This window comes from Lontra canadensis, unplaced genomic scaffold, assembly GCF_010015895.1.
Source record: "Lontra canadensis isolate GAN:19392208 unplaced genomic scaffold, GSC_riverotter_1.0 scaffold6, whole genome shotgun sequence".
In the NCBI taxonomy this organism is placed as follows: domain Eukaryota; kingdom Metazoa; phylum Chordata; class Mammalia; order Carnivora; family Mustelidae; genus Lontra; species Lontra canadensis.
The window spans coordinates 2,259,957-2,284,721 of NW_022631000.1; the positions used below are offsets into that span (position 1 = coordinate 2,259,957).

The 24,765-nt window shown below is 36.2% G+C and overlaps 1 protein-coding gene across 5 annotated transcripts in view; it reads right to left on the minus strand.

Annotated features, from left to right (window-relative positions):
* The window catches only part of ABI3BP (ABI family member 3 binding protein), a 245,382-nt gene that overhangs the window by 14,351 nt on the left and 206,266 nt on the right, over positions 1-24,765 (minus strand). For all 5 annotated transcript variants that reach the window (XM_032852058.1, XM_032852062.1, XM_032852059.1 and 2 more), the window contains 4 exons: positions 23,170-23,298; positions 22,419-22,487; positions 14,214-14,423; positions 8,780-8,888 (listed from right to left, as the gene is read on the minus strand). In XM_032852058.1, the coding sequence (XP_032707949.1) occupies positions 8,780-8,888; positions 14,214-14,423; positions 22,419-22,487; positions 23,170-23,298 (517 nt within the window). The remainder of the gene's footprint in view (positions 1-8,779; positions 8,889-14,213; positions 14,424-22,418; positions 22,488-23,169; positions 23,299-24,765) is intronic.

Consider the following 24,765-nt stretch of genomic DNA (forward strand, 5'->3'; position numbering starts at 1 on the left):
GCACTTTTTTCCAAAGAAGATATACAGACGGCCAACAGGTATGAAAAAGTGCTCGACATTACCAGCTGTCCGGGAGATACAAATCAAAAGCACAGTGAGTTATCATCTCACACCTATTAGGATGTCTAGTAACAAAAAGATAAGAGGTAACGAACACATACTGGTGAGGATGTGGAGTAACGGGAACCCCTGCATGGTATCCCTGATATGTTGAATCTCAAAAAAAGTCAGACTCACAGAAAGAGTAGGAAAGTGGAAAACAAATCTTGGTAAAGGGTACAAACTTTCAGTTACAAGATGTAGAAGATCTGAGGATCTAATGTAGAATACAGTAACTATCATTGATAACACTGTATTGTATGATTGAAATGTGCTAAGACTAGACTTTAAATGTTGTCACCCTCAACCCCTAAATAGGTTAATATACAAGGTGATGGCTGTGTTAGTTAACCTGATTGTGGGGGGAGGAAATAATTTCATAATGTATATCAAATTATCAAATTGTATGTACTTAAAATACCTTACAGTTTGGTCAATTTTCCCATAATAAAGCTGAAAAAAAATGAAAATTGTTGCTTCTGGGAAGTAGAATTTAGAAAGAGGAATGAAGAGCTTTGTAGCATTTGACTTTTAAAACCATATACATATATTTCAGATAAAAATGAAAATTTAATTTGTGGCACCTTGGTGGCTCAGTCAATTAAGCGTTTGACTCTGATTTCCACTCAGGTCATGATCTCAGGGTTGTGAGGTCAGGCTCTGCACTAAGCATGGAGTCTTCTTAAGATTCTCACTCTCCCTCTCTCCCTGCCCTTCCCCTCTCTCACACTCACTCTCTCTCTCTCTCTTTTTTTTTTTTTTAAGATTTTATTTATTTAGTTGACAGAGATCACAAGCAGGCAGAGAGGCAGGCAGAGAGAGAGGAGGAAGCAGGCTCCCTGCTGAGCAGAGAGCCCAATGTGGGGCTCGATCCCAGGACCCTGAGATCATGACCTGAGCCGAAGGCAGAGGCCTAACCCACTGAGCCACCCAGGCGCCCCTCACTCTATCTCTTAAAAAAAAGAAAATAATTTTAAAAAGCCATTTATAAGGCCTATGTCATCAAAACCAGTATCTAAATGGAGTACAGTCCAGATGATGACTGTAGTCAAGCCTCTGTCTCTCCAAGGACAAGCCAAGTGAGTAACAAATGCCACTGGCAGAATGCCATGCCAGGTTCTGCCCCAGTGGGAATGGATCCAAACAAAACCAGTCTTCCTGAGCCTCCCTTTCAGAAGGCCAGCAAGGTGCTGTGGCTAAGGTCATGGGCTGTGGAACCACAAAGACTTGGGTTCACAGCTCACTGATATGTGACTTTAAGGTAAGTTCCTTAAACTCTGTGAATCTCGATTTTTTCCTATATAAAAAGGAGGATAATGTTATTTAAGGGTATAAAAACACCTCTTGAGTTTTTTGTGAAGAAATAACATATATAAAAGCAAGGTGTCTGGTACATAGTAAGTGATTATAAATGTTCTCTAGTATTAAACTTCTATCTCTAGAATAATTTTTAAAGGCGATTTTATTATCAGGGAACTTGACAAACACTGCCATAGAATTCTCAAGGCAGAACTCTTCTTTATGTACATGCTCGCTTTTGAGATTGTGAAGTTTACAATAAGGGTATAGCTATGGGGTTATTGGGAAGAATAAAAATTCAACAGATGAATCTGTCTGCCATCAAAATAGCTCCATATTTTGGCTGGCTAAGAGGCTGAGAAAAAACAATAATGAAAAGTTTTAAGATTTCAATAAAGAGTCTAGAAAGTGTTAAAACATTATTCCAGAGGAGTGGGTAATAGAGGGTAGCGTTCAAGAACAACTGTGAAAATCAGCGTAAGTTTAAATACCAACTCATAGAAAAGTGAAAAACTAGGGTGTCAAACAGTAGGATCTATAGTTTATGGGCAAAACTGTCAGAGATGGGGACACTCCAACCTGTAGGATCTAATCTGAGCTAACCTTCAAGTTTGGTTAGGATAGACCATTTTTTCTATCATTTGCTGCCTTCCCTTCCTTTGTTTCTATAAAAGTTTCCCTCTAATTTGCTTATAATAGAGCTAAACTATAACTATATAACTATAGTTATAAACTAACTATAGTTTTCCTTATTTATGAACTTTTTACTTATATATTCCCATTGATTTAAAAAGTTGATTTCCACTCTAGCAAACGTCTCAAAGTTCAAGCAACCTGCCTTTTATATAAAAAGGCCACCCTGTACCTGCTTGTTGGTCTGAGTGGTTTGGTTATCTAATTTTACCCCGAGGTAGCCTTGAAATATTTGAGCCCTTTTCAGGTAAGGATTCAGTAAGGGGGAGAGAAATGGAAGAGTGGAATATGAAAAAATGAGTGACAGGCACTCCAATAAGGAATGAGAAATCCAATCAATCAGTTCTCCAGGCATTTCTGGACACCTGACTCATGTAGACCTTGTATTGACCTGGGAATACACATAAGGAGCAAAAGGGCAGAGCTGCAAGGACACTTATTAAAGGATAAAATAAGTTCTGATCAGGGACAGAGGGCAGAGGGGCAGGGGATCAGCAGCCATCAGGTGTCATCAATCAGCTGCCCAGTATGTCCTCAGGGACATTCCTCTATCTCCCATTTCTACAGGAACAAGAAATTTCCAGATATGGGCTGCACTCCAAGTCTATAGTGTTATAGTACATTTCTGGCACACCACCCCCCACTAAGGAATTCTAAGTGAAAAATAATGAAAATAATATACTTATGTGAATGAATAATTGCTCTCTTTATAGACTAGTGGAGTTCCATGCTCTTAGCTCTACTTTCTGCCAGGAGAAAATTTGCAAAACTGAGCAATCCCCTAAATTTCTTTCTTCCTTAATGATGAAGCAATTGTCCTGCTACCCACACCTACAAAGAAACTCAGTAAAGTGCCTAATGCTCTGTTAGTTTATTTTATTCTTTTCTACAAAACCCATGAGAAAAGATGTAGAAAATTAATACAGAATCTGCAGAGGCCAGAATTTCACAAAAATACTGTGAATAAGAGCATAATAGCTATTCCACATGCCTGCTTTGTTCAGCCAGAATTAGAGTTTATGAGAAGTTGCTGCCTCTATTCCAGTTTACTTTTAGCGCCAAAATTTTATTAAATCAAACAACACAGTCGCCCCAAACTGTCTTTGCTTGTCAGCTATAGGAAACTTCAGTATGTTTTAGTTTTAGAGGAAGAACTCTTCCCCAGAAACCTCACAGGCTACAGAGGACAGAAGCACATGAATATGTTAAGTGAAATTGATTTATATCTTAATTACCAGACAGAATACATTTTCCATAGGAAATTGCTGGGCCACATGTATATCTGGCACACACAATGGATTCTTTAGCTTTTTAGTCAAGTTAGGATAGAAGGGCTCATGTGAAGAGATTATGGGGCTGTTTTTTTTTTTTTTTTTCTGTATAGCAATTGTGTGTGTCCATCTATATTGTCCAACCTGTTCATCAGGAAGAACCTAGCCTATCAATGGATTATCCAAATGTGTGCTAGAAACAGTTTGTCTAAAAACCAATTATGGACCACAGATATAAACTCAGAGAAAAATGGTTCATCTGGACAATTAGGCTTGCTGTAAGACTAACCTTGATTTGGGGTTTATTTTCAGTTCCAGTTTCCCACTGATTCTGTGATGTCTTTGGATATCATAAGACTGCATCATTTTAGAAGCAAGAGAGACTTTGAGATCAATTAGTTACTTCATCCTTCCGGTCCTCTTAAGCAGGGGTACAAGACTTATTGTTGGACATATACTTGATCAGTCCTTCTGTTCATAGAACTAAAAATAATCATAGTGGTCTTTGCATACCAGGTGGTTGGCTGCAGATAGGAGAGGCTCTTCTTTGTATTTTTCTTTATCTTTCAGCCCCGCAAGAGCCACACATTGAGGTTTCACAGGGGAAATAAATGGAAAATAAATATTGGGGAGTGGGCTATTTGGGTACTGATTCAACATATTGATATTTTCTTAGTATTTTAGGGCTAGGGGGTGAGAGAGGGGTCCTGAAAAGAAAGAGAAGGAGATGTGGCACAGCAGTGCACCTCTGTCAGCTCATCTCTCCTGCTGCCCCTGACTAAAACAGCTATGACTGCACCCCATGGCCCCTCTTCCCCATGCAAAGTTATGACCAAAGCCCACAGAAGCTGCAAGCATTTGTTGGCAAGGCTGGGGATGTCCTTCCTGTGTCCCCTTTGGAACTGCAACCAGGTGCCCCAGAACAGCCATGGAGCTCCACTCTCTAACAGAGACATCTTGCACCAGGTATGCAGCTCTCCAGACTCTCCTGCAGCAAGATAGCTGCTGGCTGGTCCCTCCCTGTGGGTATCTTTTGAGCTTCTATGGAGGAGATAAGAACCTGGCTATGTCGTAACAACAGGTGGGGAGGAGGTAGGCATACACGGTGAGAAAACGTAAGAGAGTCCACTGTACTTTTGGTTCTAGACCACTTGGCATTTTTAACCTAACAGCCCTGGAGATCTATTTTCTCTGCATTGATTCTTTTGGGTTAAATGTTCTATGGTCAAGCTCTACTCCTCCCTTTCCACGGTGTATTAATGGGTGGGCCAGTAATTATCACCTTATTTTAGATCTCATGTTTTTCAGTGGAGACGAATGATGGAAAATGATAGTGAAATAAATTATATACCTGTGTTTCCTGGAATTGGAACACAGCTACTGTAATTCTTTCAAAAGTTATTATCTCCTAGCTTTTCAGATAGGGAATTCCAGAGCCTCACTGAGGGCTGGCAGCAGTGGTGGTAGATTTTAACAACTATAATTTAGTTTGTCTGTTGGGGATATAATTTTCCCTGAGCAGTGAAATGTGACTAAAGTCATTCTGTATAGGTAATAAAACCCAGCTGGGGGCTGCGTCCTATACGTACTTCCTCTTAATTTTATAGCGTGTCTCTTATGAGCATTAATCTTGGATCATGGTTGGGCCTGAAAAGAAATAATGGAAAGATATCTTGCCTTCAGAACATAAGATATTATGGAAAAATCTTGCATTAAAAAAAAAAGAAAATAAAAGAAAAAGCCAACCAACCTATATTTGGCACTCACAATTTTATTAATTTGACTGTAACCCTGTCAGGAGTAAGTCAGAGGACTACTTGTAATTCACCCAAGTCATACACGTGGCCTTGATCTGAACAAACAATACTGTTGGTGCTCTTTCTTTTTTTGCCAGTTTTTCCCATTGAGTTATATCCTTTATCATCAAGGTCTAGTCTCGAGTATTCTGTGAGGCTTTCCCTCCTTTAAATTGCAGGACTTCAGGGTAGGTTCTATGTGACCTTTTATGCTGTCTTACCACGCTTTCCCATTGTTTCATGGGTGTTACTTTTGGTTCCCCAGCTGCTTCTAGGCTTCAGAAATCTCAAATTAAATGACATAATTCAACTTCACTTTATTCTTCCTTAGCTCATTATTTTGATTAATAGGGGTTTCAACCCATAATATTTCAGCTGAAAACAGTTTTTTGCCTATTAAATAAACACATTAATCTCTAGCCTACCTTTAAGATAGCACAGAATGCATTCCCACTCGCTGGAGACTGGGATCTGCTGAACTACTTGGTCACCACAAAGTTCCACAAACTGTAGACTAAACAGTTTTCATCAGAGCACCTTTATATCCATGTGTATCATTTCTGTCACCAGTGAGGAAATGTTTTCAAACTGCTAATATACAACCTTTAAATCATGACCCAGCAGGGACTATTAGCACAGTCCTAGCTATGAATATTGAAAGTCCTTTTTTTCTTTTTAAACAGTCCTTATATATGAATGGATTTCATTCAATCATATCAAACTCTAAAAATAATGTAAAATAAGCCAAATAGAAACACTGAGTGGACCCAGATTTATGGCATCTGGCAAAACTGGCATGGGATTCCGATTTCAGGGATTCCAAAACTTAGTATTATTTTTTTTCTTAGGGACAAGTCCAGAAAGAGCCTCCTTTGGGCTTTGTTTGTCTTGAGATTTGGGTAGTTGTAGGGGTCCCTCCTTAGAAGGTCCATCAGGCCTTCATCAGGACAGGAGTAACAAGCAAGACACACACCTTAGGGCGGGGTGAAAGGGACAAGGCTATAAACTCCAGAAATAATTAGCATAAGTCCTACAACAACTATAACCAGAAGCTAGAAGTAAACTCCAGGACTCATTAGTCATGTAATTCCAGAATGAAATGCAGCTTAGCCCAGGGTACTTTTGTCTCCTATGTGCCTCTTGGCCAATTAGGCAAGATGCCAAAATGGCACTCTTGCAAGACAATAACAAAAAGTTTTGTTCGATTTATTCTACCAAATGTTACTCATTATAAGTTGCTTTAGTATCAAAAGTGATTATTCCATCTAAATCAAAATCATAACAATACTAAAATGAAACTTGGAGCAAGCCATTCCCAGTTACCATCTTTCTGGGTCTCCCCATCTATTGGCCAAATTTCCTGATCTAGCACAGAAGGCCCTCCATAGCCTCACCTCCACCCCTTGTTGCTTTTACTGCCTCCGTCCACTTTTCACCCCTTTCACTGGTGAAAGTAGCTGATTCTTCACTGCACATAACCATGCCATTCGGGCCTCTGTATGGACATGGACTATTCTCTGTGGTATTTCTTTTCCCTCCTACAGTTACCCAGCTAACTCCTTCCTATACATTCTTCAAGCCTCAGCCCAGTTATCACCTACTCCAGGAAGTCTTCCTAACTTCCCCAGCCTTTGTAAAGTGCAACCCACTCTCGGCTTCCCTTGCAACTTGTATATATTTTTACCAGAACTCTCACCACTTTGTGTAGAATAATCGGTTACTAATTATCTGTTACTACCCCACTTCCTCAAGCTTCTCAAGGGCGGGCACCACATTTATTCATGTTTGTAGTCACAACACCAACCACACTGTTGGCACTTGACAAATCTTAGCTGAATGGAAACATAAATCTTTTATAAACAAGACAGGCTTAAAAATGTCACTGAAAAAATTATTTTCTGATCATGAATAATAGGTGAACTCTGAGAAGATCTGAGGATTGCCTAATTCAGAAAAGGAACACGAACATTTAGAAATTAGATGCTTTTCAAAATGGTTTTCAATGTATTAAATGGAATAAAAAGCAAGAAACTGTAAAACATCTACATTCTGTAAGCCCAAATCCACCTATTAAAAAGGCCAAATTAAATAACTGATTTTTTACTCTTTTCTTAAAATAATTATGTTAAAAATAGTTTCTCTCTCTCTGTTAATTTCCCTAAGGAAACAGAACCAAGATCATCAAATGGGCTTTTACTAAAATACATGCTTATTTTGGCTAACTTACAGCCTTTAAAAAAATAGCAGTTGTAAAATTTTCCATATGACAGCTTAAAATAAAGAACGTTAAAAAAATGCTTGCGGAAAGTATTATATTTGCAGTATAAGACTACAGTTTATACACAGCAAACCTTCTAGAATGAAGTAGATGCTTCTCTTTTTCCTGAAAACATAAAAGAGGTTCTTTGTTATCAGAACTAAAAAGGCTCTTTTGTGTGTCATATTCAATACCTGATTCAATTTAATCAACTGATGACAATGAGAGATATAAGTAAAATTTATGAAAAAATTTCTAATGCTGGTGTTCCAATCTTTGCCTCTGCTGATCTTTTTAAATGCCAAGAAACTTTATCAAGCTATGAAATATTCAATCTGGAAAAACTCCTGATTGTGTCTTTCTGAAAAGTGATCTGGTTTGCTTGGCTTACTATAAGTTAAGATGTGAGGATGTTTTCATTTTAGCTGAATGCATAGATAGCTTATCAAACAGTGTTCTGGAGTTTGAGAAAGGAAACTGATTTTCCAGAGAGGGATATTTAGTCCCAAAATGAGTTTAGTACATTGTCTTTATTAAGGAAATTCTTGGCTGTATCATTCGAGAATCTCCTTGAACAGTAAATGTGATGATTTATCCATGTAAAACAAAACAAAACAACAGAAAACAAAAAAAACCTTCTCTATTACATTTCTAGAAGTGTGTAAGGCCCTTATTTTTCTTGCAATACAATGAGCTGACAAAATATTGGGTATTTTATATTTCAAAAGAAATGACAAAACCACACAGTAATATAAACAACCCGGTACGAATGTGTAATAGGAGATGCCAAGAAAAGTTGTTTACTGTATTGTCAATATTATATATTTCTGTTTTCAAAAATTGATTCTCATTTGTTTGTGATAAAAAGATCCCCAAAGCAAAGGACTGCTACGCCTGGGAATGGTCTGTAGTTATTTGAAGCATTATCTATCACAAACTTTCATCTGTATCTGTTACATAGCTTTTATTTCCTTGCTCTCCTCTTGCCAACATGGCAGCCAAATTCTTGTTTTCAAATTGAGTTTACAACATACACACTCCAGTTGTGTCTGGTCTACAAAACTTTCCTCCTCTGAATTTTGGTACTTAATTATCAACATTTGGTATTAACGACCTTCTATTTTTCAATGTTCTCACCTAGAGTGCTAACTTACAAGACCACCTCGTTAGCTCTTGTGTCCCCACCAATAACTTGCGTATTTGCAAAACATGACTCTAGAGGTATATACTGCTATGCACAGTAAGCCAAAGAATGAAATGCAAACTAGACTGTCCCGTAAGACAAAGACAGATGATGTAGTTTCATTCCTTTGTTACAACTTTCGCACTCTCAGAATTCACCTGTAATAGCACAGGTGGCTTACCTTGTATCTGGTTTTAGATTTTCTACTGTGGAGAAGGTTTGATTTGTAATTTGAATGGACTTGTTCTTCCCACTGAATGACCCATTTTCTCTGGATATAACTTCATATTCTGAAAAGCGAAAAAGCCAACAAATACTTATCTTTACATCCTGGCTGATTTAATTATTCTTAAGGCACACAGCATCATAAAGTCACTCACATAAAAGTGAGCAATTTAGCCTGCAGTCCTTGAGGCGTACTGATTTTACACATTAGCAATTCCCGGATGGGGATGGTCAGTGGATGACGAAGGTCCCAAAGCATTTTGGGAGTTGCTCATTGGCCATTTCTGCTTTCCCTTTACTGGAACATGAAGGCCTGCTAACTATGAAGACTGATAACACTCCCGTGGTGGCTTTGAACTGGTTGCCAATGATGTTGCTAGGCAAATCAGTTGGTCTGCTCTTGTTGGAATGCTCAGTATGAGGAAAGCTCTGTATGAGATGTGGTACTTGAGTAGAAGCCATGTTTTCTTCTGTATGAAGCTTTATTATACAGCTGGGGAAAAGGCCACTGCATTCATAGTGCTGTTACCAAAAAACTCTGGGTTTAAAATCATGCAGCAAATAACAGTTAACCAAGTAATGAGTGACAGTTCATTATTTTGAACTACAGAATTATGGGATTTTTGTACCTACTGCTTATGTAAGTTACAAAAGTTTTATACCTATTGCTTACATATGCTTTCTGGATGATCATCCTTTTAAAAAAATTATGACCTTTAAGTTTGCATAGAGATCTCCATAAATGTCACTTAGAGGCATGTTTCTATGAACTTGCAGGACTAATCAAGAGAAAGACTTTCAGATTAAGAACATAATTGATAAAGTTGTTAGTTGGCTTTCCCTGCCCTCAGTGGGGTTTAGTTTAATGCGTGTGACAAGATCATGCAGATCTTGTCAAAACTCAAAAAACTTTAAACAAGTTTTTAAACTTGTTTAAAAACTCAAAAAACAACAAACAACAACAAACCCCACTCCAAATACACAAGTCAGCCATCAGGGAAAGTGGGAAGGCTGTGAAGGAGGTGGCAGGTTACTAGGTATTTCTGCTATTAGCACTGAGACCAAAGATGGGAGATGGAGACTGGAAATAAAACTAAAATTATGAAAAACTCGGGAAGACATAATAACCAATTTCAATTTGGGAAGAAGTTTTAATGGTATATTTTAAAAATCAAAAAAGGAGGATAGCTCTTTCTAAAAATTTCGTATGACCATCCTTCCAAAAATTCACAAAATTAAACCAGAAGACAATGGCCATTGTACTGGACACATTAGCACAGCTACCAAAGGACTAATGGCTAGTATTTGGTATTCCTTTCTTAGACTCTTCTATTCCCAATCCATCTCTCAGCTGGCTCTTTGTTCTTACAGAAGGTGGAAAGGGAGGGAAGGGTAGGGCCCTGAATTCAAATATATCCATTTTATATCTTTTTCTCAGCTGTGAAGCAATATTTACTAGAAATAGATGGGAGTAATCAAAATGTAAGTAAAATTGATCTTTTTAAAAATGGAAACTGCTCGTTGGATACAGGGTTAGATGTGTTTCTGATACGAAGGACCCAAAACATTCATGACTTTTCTAATAAAGGGCATGGGGCAGGCTAGTTAGTCCCCTCCTGAAAAAAAAAAAAAAAAAAAAGGGAGATGCTATGACTCAATGAAAAGAAACAGACCAAGTCACTTGCCTTGATCTCTGTTTTTTCATCTATAAAATGTCAATAAGATCTCTTCATAGTGTTGTTTGTGGGGATTAAATTAGGAATATATGCAAAGTGCTTAATAGTATTTTGCATATTTTTTTTCAACAGGTGGTACCTATTATTGCTATTGCTTTTATTATCCCTTATTATCCCTGAGTTGTGTTTTGATACAAAAATTTGAAAGATACAAACGTTGGAAAGATGCCAATTGGAAAGATTCAAGTGCTTCTTAGTCACCCAAAGAAAAAATTATATCACACTCCAGTTGACTATGCATGAAAGCAACCACTTTCAAAAAACATCTTAGGCTTAGGATACTTCTCATTGACTGCATAATATTCTTTTTAATATTACCCCAGGCTGTTAGTACTAGAAACTCTTACCGCATATCTTCTCTAGTTTTCTTTTGACTCAGTTTGTTTTAAAAGATTTTATTTATTTATTTACTTGACAGAGAGATAGATAGAGATAGAGAGAGAACACAAACAAGGGGAGTGGCAGGCCGAGGGAAAGGGAGGAGTAGCCTCCCTGATGTGAGGCTTGATTCCAGAATCCTGAGATCATGACCTGAGCCAAAGGCAGATGCTTAATCGACTGAGCCACACAGGCACCCCTCTTTTGACTCATTTTTAAATGCTTATTTAATACTATTTTTATCCTGAAATATCCAAGTTTTCAAAATGGATATAGAATTTACTTCATAAAAATACATTTAGAATTTCTCTCAGAATTCTGGCTTTTGAAAGTATTTTCTTGGGTTTTGTAATGAAGGTTTACAAAATCTTCATTTGCAATGCTTTAAAGCAATCATAACTTCTTTGTAAGTCCAACACCATAAAAATGGAATATTAATGTTTAGAATGAATATCTATAGCCATATTCTGAGTATATTTCAGAAGGCAAAGATAACCACTTAGTATGTGTCCATATTTCTTACTTTTTAAATATGGAAAAAAATTAAAATATGGGATTTATAAATTCCTTAACAGTAAAGATATAAATTATCTATAAAGAACTAGCACTGAATAATTGGTATTTTATCCCCTCAGAGGGTATTACTGCCCTATTAAGAGAAAATTTACTTAACAGAAAAAATCCCATTTATTATAAAGATTGGAAAATTAGAGTCTGGCCATGAAAACAGACCATGAAAATAATAATGGTGACACTGTTTTTACCAGTCTTACTAATGCTGCTACTGACAAACATTAATTTAACAGCTTCTGATTCATGATGCACATTTACATTGTTTAATTTTATCCTCATCGGGGGTGCATGATGGCTCAGTTGGTTAGGCATCCAACTCCTGGTTTTGGCTCAGGTCATGATCTTAGGGTTGTGTGATTGAGTCCCCATATTGGGCTTCATGCTCAGCAGAGAGTCTGCTTGAGATGTTTCCCCACCGCTCACTCAGCCCCCTACACTCTCCCTCCCCTCTGCTCCTCCCCCAGCTCAAGCTCTCTTCCTAAAATAAATAAATAAATAAATAAATAAATAAATAAAATCTTTAAAAAAGACTCTCCCTCTCCTTCTGCCCTTTCCTCCTCCCTCTCTAAAAAATTATCCTCATAAGTTGATAACAGTGGGAATTATTATTGTTATTACAAATAAGAAAACTAAACCAAAGAGGTTAACTGCATACTCAATTTGCATATATAGTACACAGCCAGTCTGGGATTTAAATCTACGTTGGTATGCTCTTGGCATATCACAAAGCACCACGTCATAACTAACTTAAAGGACCCAGGCTATGACCAATTTCTTAGATGTATCTATTTTTACCTTAATGTAGAAGGGACATGTAGAAGCTACCAAATTTGGATGTTATTTATTAGAGGTAATACATTCCTGTCAATTAAAAGACAGATTACTGACAGAAGCCAACTCAGGGAATAAAGAATATGTTTCACTCTCTTTTTGCAATCGTTCTCAATCTTTTCTTATGAAATAATTTCCAGTGATTTGAGAGAATTAACCTCTGCATTACATGATCTGCTGGTTTCTAAAAGATTACATTTGAAATCAAGTGGTATTTGATTATACCAAGTGGTATTTGATTATATAAAACACTAAAAATAAACAGTGCAAAAAGTAGAATAGACTGTTAGGATATATGGTCCAACATTTAAATATACACTAGGTTATGATTAAATATGGACTTATTTCCATCTAGAAAATATTGCAGCTAAAGAGATATAGTCCATTTCCATGAAAATTGTTATCATAAGTCCAGTATCTTATGAAGGATCTTAAACAGCCCATTAACATTTAGTAACAATGTTACAAATGTAATTGGTTAGATAGAGAAAGCACACCCTATTCATTATTTTTTGGAGATTACAAGTTTCTACAATGAAAAAAAAGTTACATGATGAACCAGAAAGGAAAATCCTTTTGCTCTTAAAAAGTTAAATCAGATATTGAGACACCAAAGGGAATATGTATTAGATGTATTGGATTATTAGATATATTAACCAATTCCAACTTGAAGTCCCACATCTTTAAGACTAATGAAATTTTATGGTTCTATGGTTCTATGATAACTAAGTTTCAGTCTGTCATGAGAACTCCTTCTTATTAGTACACTACATGAATTAGGAGTTTTGACTTTTTAATCCATGAGATAGTCAATACTCAAGAGATTGTTTTTTAGATATTGGGATGGTAGCGCCTACTGGCATAGTCCCAAGTGAAGAAGCAGGACTAGGCAAATCCCCAGGAAATATGAGCAATGGCTGATTCTTTCTCAAAACAAAGGCAAGGCCTGCATGAAAAATGAAATTCACAAAATATGGTTAAATAAAAAAGAGCCCAGCTAAGCAAAATAGGCTGTTTTAGCAGAAGTTCCCCAGACCAAACAGTTTTGTCTGAGGAGAAATAACTGCTGTTTTCTTCTTTATTCACAGAAAACTTGTCAGATGCTGAATCTCCCACTCCCCACTTGCCCTGTGTACTTTCCTTTCTCCATCCTGACAGCCTCTCAGTGGGGCCCTCTAGACCCTGTCTACCTGTCCAAGCATAGTAGGACATGGACAGCAGGAGCTTTGTGTAATCCCCCTATTGGGTATATTCCTCTAGCTGATTCATCCTCTTCGTCTTTTCTCCCTCTTCTCTAGTTTGACTAACCTGTTCACTATGAAGAAATAAATTCCCATATAATAAATTCAAAGAATGACTCCCTTCTTATTTTTCACAGTCACTTTTAGAGGGATTAGGTGAGTGATATCAGAACTAAAATTTCCTGAGGTGAGCAGAAAAATGACCAGTATTAGAATTCTAAAAAAAATTTCTCCTAAAATAACTGAATAACTTTCAACCTGCTGGAAACTTCTAGGTCAATCTAGAAATTAGTTTGGTGAAATGCAAACTGGTTTAAATATCATCAGCACTGCCAACTTCTATGTTATTTGTAGTTTTCTTGATAATGGAAAGATCAGATCTATCTTTATACCATGAAAAAGAATTCTGAGGGGAGATGGAAGGAATACAACCTAAAGAGATTAAATTAACAGAAAGCCCATAATGAGGACATAGATGATCTTTTCCCATCATATGACACTTCCGGCAATACAGCTCTGCTAGGACTCACTACACCTGAGATATACCTTATAGGACATAGTTTGACCCAGGTACCACATTCACATATCACTGCTTCCCACCAAAGTATCAGTCCTTATGCCATGATCTTACCAGTGACGGTATCATTTAGTGGCTTATCCCAGTCCAGGATGACAAATGAGGGACACCCTTCCACAGTGACCACAGTGAGGTTGGTAGGTGGGTTCTGCGGTGGGCTGGTGGCATTCCCTTCAGTAGCATCCTCTTTGGGGAACCGTTTGACAGAATCAGTGATGGAGCAGGGCCTGTTTTCAGGTTTTTGGATGTATCTCACATGAGGACCTAAGAGAAAGAGGACTCTGACATTTAGCCTTGTTTGAGCGTGTACAGAAGGTGGAGGTAAACTCAAATCTATTTATCTGTATGAAGACATTTGGTCTCACATTATAAATAGATAGATGAAGGCAGTGCTATGCATTGTTCAAACTTGTGAAAATCTAGAATTCCTGTCTCTAGAAACATGATTTAGATGTTGTAGCCGGTTTAATTTTCTAAATAGGTTTAACTTATGCTAATATCCAAAAGTAATTTGGTCCCCTTGAGCATGTTTTAAATTGCATAATTTATGGGGCAGTGGAAAGAGTACTCGAGAGGGTGTTGCTTTAGAAGTGGTGAATAATTAGCCCTACACTAAACAGAGTTCTGGTCTAACCTAGTAAACCTGAAAAGCCAGACTCAAAAGGGTTAAGTGGTTTCAAGTAATTTAAATATGTCCAGGATGAAATTCAAGAATACTTTAGATTAAAAAAAAACATATCCAGCACACCAACGTGAAACAACAGGAAAATAATACCCATAATGAGGAGAGAAATAAATTGTGGAAATCAATCTAGAACTTGCATGGATGTTAGTTATCAGGCAAGGACAATAAAAACATTATTATCATTATAATGCATGTGATCAAAAAAGTAATACATGAGAGATATAAACAAGACTGAAATCAAATTTCTAGAGGTGAAAACTAAAATGTGTAAGATGAAAAACACACAGGATGATAGTAGTACAGAGATGATATTGCAGAAAAAGATTAGTGACCTTGAAGACATAGCAATAAAAACTACCCAAAATAAAAGTGGAGAGAAAAAAGAATTAAAAATAATGACAGAGTATCAGTGAGTTGTGGCATAATTTCAGGCAGTATAATATACACATAATTTTAGTATCTGAGTAGAAAAGAGGCAGAAAAAATATTCAAAGAAATAATGGTGAAAAATGTCCAAATTTGATAAAACCTCTAAACCCACAGATCCAAAAAAGTTCAAAGAAACCTAAGCACAACAAACATGAAGAAACTATACTAATATAATTAAGTTTCACCAAACCAATTGTAAAAAGAGAAAAATTTTTAAAGGAGGCATAAAAGACAGATCATATATAGAATGACAAAGATAAGGATTAAGGCAGATCTCTCAGTGGAAAGAATGAGAGTGAGATGACAGTAAAACAACATCTCTAAACACTGGGAAAAAACCTTATCATCTAGAATTCTATAACTAGTGGAAATATCCTTTTTTAAGAAAAGTGAAATAGGATATAGTGAGAGGACATAGTGAGAAGGTGGCCATCTTCAATCAAGGAGAGAGGGCTCAAAAGAACTCAAATCCAATGATACCTTCAAAATTCAACAGAATTCAAAACCAACAGACCCACACTACAAGAAAGATTAAAGGACATTCAGGCAGAAGGAAAATGATACCAGATGGAAATATGAGTCCACACAAAGGGATAAAGAGCACTGAGAATAGTAACTATATATGTATGTAGGTATAATAATTTTATTATTTCTTTCTAAAAGATAATTTGCCATTTAAGCATAAAAAATAACAATTTAGTGTGATATATTAACATGTGAAAGTAAAATGTATAACAATGATAGGCCAGGAGGAGACAATATTTGCCATACTAATGTAAAGTTCTTGCACTATTTGTGAAGTTGTAGAAGTAAGAATACACAATAGGGAAGACAGTCTCTTCAATAAATGGTGCTGGGCAAACTAGACAGCTACATGCAAAAGAATGAAACTGGACCACTTGTTTATACCATACACAAAAAATAAACTCAAAGTGGATTAAAAATTTAATTTTGAGATATGAAACCATAAAACTCCTGGAAGAAAACATAGGCAGTAATTTCTTTGACGTTGGCCTTAGCAACATTTTTCTAGATATATTTCCTCAGGCAAGTTAAACAAAAACAAAGACAATCAGGACTACATCAAAGTAAAAAACTTTTGCACACCAAAAGAAATTATCAACAAAACAAAAAGGCAACCTACTGAAAGAGAGAAGAAACTTGCAAATGATATATCTGATAAGGGTTTAATATTCAAAATATATAAAGAATTTATACACATTGACACCAAAACCCACAAATACTCCAATTAAAAAATGGACACATGACATATTTTTGCAAAGGAAGACATTCAAGTGGCCAACAGACACATGAAAAGATGCTCAACGACACTAATCATCAGGGAAATGCAAATCTAAACTATAATGAGATATCACCCTACACCTGTCAGAATAGCTAGAGTCAAAAAAACAAGAAATACTAAGTGTTGGAGAATATGGAGAAAACACTTGTGTTCTACTGATGGGAATATAGATTTGTGCAGCCACTGTGGAAAACAGTATGAAGTGTCCTCAAAACATGAAAAACAGAAATACCATATGATCCAGTAATTCCACTACTAGGTATTTACCCAAGGAAGATGAAAGCACTAATTTGAAAAGATATATGCAACCCTGTGTTTATTGCAACATTATTTACAATAGCTAAGATATGGGAATAACCCCAGTGTCCATTGACAAATGAATGGATAAAGAAAAATGGTACATATATATAATGGAATATTGCTCAGCCATAAAAAAGAATGAGACTGTTGTTTGTAACAACATAGATAGACCTAGAGGCTATTATGCTAAGTGAAGTAAATCAGACTGAGAAAGACAACTACTGTATTTTACTTATATGTAGAATCTAGAAAAAAAATCCATGCAAATGAACAAACAAAAAGCAGAAACAAATCCATAAACACAGAAAACAAACTTATGGTTGACAGGGGGTGGGAGGATAGGCAAAAATGGATGAAGGGGAATGGGAGATACAGGCCTCCAGTATGGAATGAATACAAAATAGGGATAAAAAGTCCAGCATTGGGATATAGTCAATAATATTAAAATAATGTATGGTGACGATAGTAAATACAATTGTAGAGAACATAGCATAATGTATAGAAAAGTTGAATCACTATGTCGGCACACCTGAAACTAAGGTAACATTGTGTGTCAACTACACTTCAGCTAAAAAAAAATCTAAAAGAACGCTGGAAAAGAGGAAAAAGGGAACAAAGGATAGAGGAGACAAACTGAAAACAAATAGCAAGATGAGATAGATTTAAACCTAACTATATCATTGGTCATGTTAAGTATAATGTTCTAAACAAAATAAAATGAAGGGATTATTTGATAGGATAACAAAGCAAGAACCAACTGTATGATGCCTATGAGAAACACTCTTTAAATATATAGAGACTAACAGATTAAGACTAAAAGGATGGAAAGAAGAGATAGATGGTAACACTTATCAAAAGAAAGCCTGAGTGGATATGCAATATTAACTAATTAGATTTCAGAGCAAATAGTATTACCATAAACAGAAAAGATAATTTTATAATGAAAAAGAATCAATTGATCAGTTTCTTAGAATCCTAAGCAATTTAAGTGTATATATAATACAGACCTTTAATATAAATGTAGCAAAAACTGATAGAAATGTAAGTAGAAATAAATCCACAATTATAGTCAGGGATTTCAATTTCTTCTGTCTTTAATTGATAGAACAAGTAGATAGAAAATTACCACAGATATAAAAGAATTGCACAATACAACTAAACAACTGGACCTAATTGACATCTATATAATACTGGCTATGTAAATTATTTCCCCAAAATTCCTATGTTGAAGTCCTAACTCCCAATGTGACTATTTGGAGTTAGGGTCTTTAGAAAAGTAAATGAAATTAAATGAGGTCATGGGGTGGGATTCTAATCCATTGTGACTGGTGTCCTTAATAAGAGGAAAAGAAAACAAGGATGTGTGCATCCAGAGGAAAGGCTATATAAGGACATAGTGAGAAGGTGGCCATCTTCAATCAAGGAGAGAGGGCTCAAAAGAATTCAAAACTGATGATACCTTGATTTCAGACTTTTGGCTTACAGAACAGTGAGAAAATAAATTTTAGTTGTTTAAACCACCACCTTTGTGGCATTTTGTTATGGAAGCCCTAGCAAACAAATACAACATTCCTCTTAAGAATAACAGAATACAAAAAAAAAAAAAAAAAGGAATAACAGAATACACATTCTTTTCAAGTACACACAGAACATACACCAAGATAGACCATATTCTGGGTCATAAAAAAGTCTCAATAAATTTAAAAGGATTTAAATATCTTATAGAGCATGTGATAACAATGGAATTACATTGGAAATCAGTAACAGAATAATCTCTAGAAAAACTCAAAATATTTAGAAATTAAATTATATACTTCTAAATAATCAGTGAGTCAAAGAACAAATCAAAAGGAAATTAAAAATATTCTGAATAGAATAAACATGAATATACAATATAACAATAATTTTTGGATGCTGCTTAAATAATATCTAGGGGAAATTTTGTAGCAGTAAATTTCATATTCAAGAAGAGAAGAATCAAATCAAAGAACACATATTTTACTTTCAGAGTAAATTAAACCACATTAGGCAGAAAAAATTAATAAAGATCAAAGTAAGTAGACAAAATCAATGAAACAAAAAGTCAACTTTTTCAGACAAAAAAAATAATAAAACTACAGAAAGACTAATCAGGCAAAAGAGAAAACTTACACATTATCAATAACAGGAATGAGAGAGGTGACACCACTAAAGACTCTACAGATATTAAAATAATAAAAGAATATTAAGGACAACTTTATGTCAACAAATTTGACAACTTGGATGAAATGGACTAATAAATTGAAGATAAAAATTACCAAAACTTACTAGGGAAGAAAAAATACTCTTCTTCCCTATTAAACATTTATGGAAGAAGCAATCCCAATTCTGAAACTCTGAAACTGAGGAGAGTTCAGCATTATTCTGAAACTAAAACTTTACCTAGACATTACAAAAAAGAAAACTACAGACCAATATTCTTCACTGAATACAATTCTAAACAAAATTTTACCAAATTAAATCCAACAACATATTAAAATGAGAATACATTGTAACCTAGTGGAGTTTGTCCCTGGAATGAAAAGTTGAAAATTCAAAAACAACTACTTCATTATATTAAGAAACTAATTTAAAAATGTTCATTTTCAAAAAGGCAGAAAAATCATTAGACATAATCAAACACTCATTTCAGATAACCACCAAAGTAGACATAGAAGGGAATTTTCTCAGAACAATAAAGGGCATCTATGAAAAACCTATGAGGTAACATCATACTTAATTACATTCAGGTGAGAGGATGCTTTTTCCATAAAATCAGGAATAAGTAAAGGGATACCCAACCTCACTGTAACTATTCAGTATTTTATTGGAAGGTCTTGCTAGTATAATAAGGCATGAAAAAAGCCCCCCAAGTTAGAAAGGAAGAAGTAAAACTTTACTCTCAGATGACATGATTCTGTATGTAGAAAATCCAATGGATCTACATGAAAGGTACTGAGTTTTACAAGGTTTCAGGACATAAGATCATTATATAAAAATTAATTTTTCTACATATTAACAATGAATAATTATAAATTTAAATAAAAATACTATTTTTATGGTTTTATGTACACTGAAAACTAAAAAACACTGGTGAGAAAAATTGAAGACTTAAATAAATTGTAAAATATACCATTGTTCATAGGTAGGAAGACTTAACCATTGTCTGGCTGTCAATTTTTCCCAATTGACCCATGCAATTCTAATATAATAAAATTCTAATAAAAATATAACCAGGCTACTTTTAAGACACTGATAAGCTGATTCTAAAATTCAGATGTAGATACAGAGTACCCAGAATCATCAATACAATACCAATACCACAATAATACAAACATGGTGGTATTGATGTAAAGGCAGATAAATAGATCAATGGAACAGACCAGGGAGCTAAAACATTTCTACATATATGTAGACAATTCATTTTTGACAAAGGCAGAAATGAAATTCAGTGGAAAGAGTAGTTTTTTTCAGCAAATGATGCTGGAACAATTTTATATCCGCAAGCAAGGTAACTGATTTGTTTCACATCTTGTATCATATACAAAATTTTACACAGTATGGATCGTAGACCTAAATGTAAAAGTAAAAAATGTCTAAAAAACAGCAGAGAAACTTCTAAAGGGAAACAAAGGAGGTCTCTGTGACCTCTGGTTGGTCAATGGTCTCTTAAATATAACACCAAAAATACAGTATATAAAAAAAACCAAATTAATAAGCTGAGATTCATTAAAAAACAGAAGTCACATACTAGGAGAAAAAATCTGTAAAGCATGTATCTGAAAAAGGGTCTTCTACCAAAAAAATACAAAGAATCTTAGGTAGCCTGGTTGGCTCAGTCAATTAAACATTCAACTTTTGATTTCCACATAGGTCATGATCTAGGGGTCCTGGGATCAAGCCCTGCATTGGGCTCTGCATTCAGTGAGAAGTCTATTTAAGGATTCTCTTCTTCTCCCTCTGACCCTCCCCCCGCTCGCGCACGCACTCTTTCACTCTTTCCTCTCTTTAAAATAAATAAACCTTTAAAAATTCTGAAACTCAACAATAAGAAAATAAGCAGTACCATAAAAAATGGACAAAAAAAGGGCATCTGGGTGGCTCAGTGTGTTAAAGCCTCTGCCTTCGGCTCAGGTCATGATCTCAGGGTCCTGGGATCAAGCCTCATATCAGGCTCTCTGCTCAGCAGGGAGCCTGCTTCCTCCTTTCTCTCTGCCTGCTTCTCTGCCTACTTGTGATCTCTGTCTGTCAAATAAATAAAATCTCTTTAAAAAAATGGACAAAAAATTTGAACAGGCTCACCAAAACAGGTGGCTCAGCATCCTTAGTCATTAGAGATATGCAAAGTAAAATCATAATCAGATACCACTACACACCTATTAAAATGACTGAAATTGAAAATACCACATAAGTGTTGGTAAAGATGTGGAGGAACTGGAAGTCTCATACACTGCTGACAGAAAGGTTAACAGCACAACTACCGTGGAAAAAGTCTATAGTTTCTTAAAATGTTATGTTCTAGCCACTAATCTTGTAGGCATTCATCCAACAGGAATGAAGGCATATATCTATACAAACACTCACCACATAGCAGCTTTACTGGCAATGTAAAAAAATTAGAAAAAGCCCAAATGTCATAAACAGGCTTAATAAATACTTATATATCCATAAAGCAGAATATCAGTCAGCAATAAAAGAAATGAACTACTGATACATATTGCAACATGGATGAATCTTAAAATAATTATGCTGAAAGAAACCAGACCAAAAAAAGTTCATACTGTATTTTTTCATGTACATAAAAATCCACGAAATGCATACATATTTATAATAAAGCATATCTGTGATTATCTAGGAACTAGAGATTTGGAATGAAATGAAGGAATTGTAAAAGTACATGATGACACTCTTGGAGGTGGTAGATGCACTGTGATGATAGATTCATGGGTGTATATGTATGTTAAGATTTATCAAATTCTACACTTCAGAAAAAAATATTATAAAAGAAAATACTGGGCTCTATATCATAGCTCTCTTACTATGGTCAATTTGATACTGTTCAAAAATATTCTTTGTGTGCATGGAAGGAGTATACTTCTCCAGTCTTTGATTTGTGGTTGGCTATGTGACTTTGGCCAATGGATAGTGTCAGGTATAAAACAAGGAGGAACTTGAAATGCTGTTGTGCTTTTGAACTCAACACCCTTGACTTTGTATTGTCACCAAAATGGCTCCTTCTGACTCACTACTGGTCCTTGATCCTCAGCACCAGAATGAAAAAATGTGGAGTATAGTTACGCCCAAGCCACAGGAGGCCCAGCTGTACCTGCTGCTAGAAGCAGAACCACCCAGTCAAGCACAGCTGAGATCAGCTGACCCTCAGGTGACTTGGAGACACATGAGAAATAAATCCTTATTAGATTATGCTACTAAGATTTTGCAGTTATTCCACAGCAAAAGCTAACTGATAGTTGCACCAAAGACAGCTTTGTCAAAATTGAGACTTGGAGCCGATCGTACATACCTTTGAATCTGGGCTTCCCAAGAGGATCAGTTTCTCTTGTTGGACTTGAGCTAAAGTCAGTTATATTAACTGTGAACAGAAGATAAGAAATTATTTTAGCAAAATATAAAAAAGTTTCTTAATAAAATGAAAGAGTATTAAGAACTCTAAATATTTAATATGCCTCCTGGTCAATTGCTTGTGATCTTGATTTGCTTTATTACAATTATACATACTATCCACAATAAAAGGCCTTTAATTGTGTCCTGCTGCAGGTGTTCTGAGTATACTAAATAATGATTTAAATATTAAAGTAGGCAATACTCAGTAATAAATTAATATATGTATGATTTATTTTTTAATTAGGTTCCATTCCCAAAGTGAGACTTGAACTCATGACCCTGAGATCAGTGCGGTGATCAGCTGAGATCAGGCAGTAGAGCGTGAGTGGCATCCTCTACTGACTGAGCCAGCCACCCCAAGATATGTCAATAATAATAACGTCTGATTTAGTGAGAAGCACTGAGTAATCTAGATATTTTCAGGAAGATGTCTCTAAAAAACTTGGGTACTTTCTTCTCTATGAAAGGAAGGACCATATTCTATCTCAAAGCTTTAAACATGAGTATAATTTCAAAATTTAAAAAGACTCATATTGACCATAAAATTGAACAAAGCAGGTAATCCAGAACTGAGACACACTTCCTCCTAACTTGAAATCTTTCAGTACTTCCTAGTTAAGCATCCAGTGTGAAGTGAATGACATACTAACCAAGATCTTCTCCTGATGCAGGAACTGTTGGTTGCTTCTCATCTGTCTCTGTTCTCTCTGAAGGGGCTTCAGTAGGGCCAAGTGTGGCCCTCAAGGGTGGAGATGTTACTCGGCCCGATAAAATGATTCCTATAACGTGGAGCCAAAGTAGTCAGGCTTTATAGGAGCACTGCCAAGTTCTCATTTATTCTATAAATATTTTTCAGCACTTACACTATATGCCAGGCTTGGAGAGAAAACAAAACTGGTGTCTTTGATTGAAATAGATGTGTGAGCCAAATATACTGAAGCATTATAGATATGGTGAAAAAACTGGATAAAGTCACAGAGAAAGAAAACAGAGTGATAATGTCTATGGGAAAAGATGCAGGGTCGGTGGGGGGAGGGCAGGAATGCCTTCACAGAAGTTGTGCCAATAAAGAAGTGAGATAATCAGCAGGGAGGTACGAAAGTTATATTCTAGGCAGAGGTTGCAGGAAGAACCAAGCCAGAGAAGCACAAAACTACCTGGTGTGTTTAATTTAAAGGGGTGAGAGCTGAGATACTTTGGGGTGCCATGAGAGCTGACTGTGGAAGGACAGGAAAGGTCAGATCATGAAGGGCCTTCCATACCACAGATTTGGCCATTGTTTTTAGGGGACAAGGACCCACTGAAAGATTTTTACTAGGAAAATAATGAGATGAGAAGGGGATGAATGGTCAGGTTGCAAGTCTGGTGGCCAAGAGGGAAGTCAAAAGATGAAAGTAGTTGTTGAAGGCAAAGGCAGAACAGGTGAACTACATATGGAGCAGTGGGATTAGATGGAAAATGTTTTACAGGAAAGCTATCAAGGAGATGGAATGGCTTGACCTGGTTAGTAACTGGCAGGCATGGATTGGGCTAGAGAAGGAAAAAGATGCTTACTATAACATCTGTTCTGTTGACTTCTACAATATATTCCTGCCCTGCTGCACAAGGTAGAGCTGCTAATGTTTTAGCCCTCGGTCTCTCCTCTAGTACCATAATACTGGGGCCAGCATGAAGGCTGGTGAACAGGGGGGGCTTTCAGTGAAAGGTACAGGATTTCATTTCAGGAGATAATGATAAAGAGATGACAGGACCTCACATGTTCCATTACCCCTACTAGGTTGGCAATGTACAGTACCTCATTCAAAATAATGCACTTGTTGAAAGGCCTGAGTGAGCTTCTGTCTCACAATCTTTAAAAAGAAAAAGTGAATTGGGGGAAATCAGAATGGGAGACGAACCATGAGAGATGTGGACCCTGAGGAAAAAACTGAGGGTTTTTGAGGAGAGGAGGGCGGTGGGTTGGGTGAGCCTGTGGTGGGTGTTAAGGAGGGCACATATTCCATGGAGCACTGGGTGTGGTGCATAAACAATGAATCTTGGAACACTGAAAAAATTATATTATAAAAAGAAGTGAACTGGCCTAGGGGCACAGGGATGGTTTCTGGGACCTCACCCATCCAGAATCAGGGCAGAAGCCCAATGTCCACTGGACTCCCAGTGTCCAGTTTTGGGGGCCAACACAAGCACATGTCCAATGCTCCAAAGACTAGTCTATTGCCTAACCTAGCCTGCCAAGAAGGGCTTGT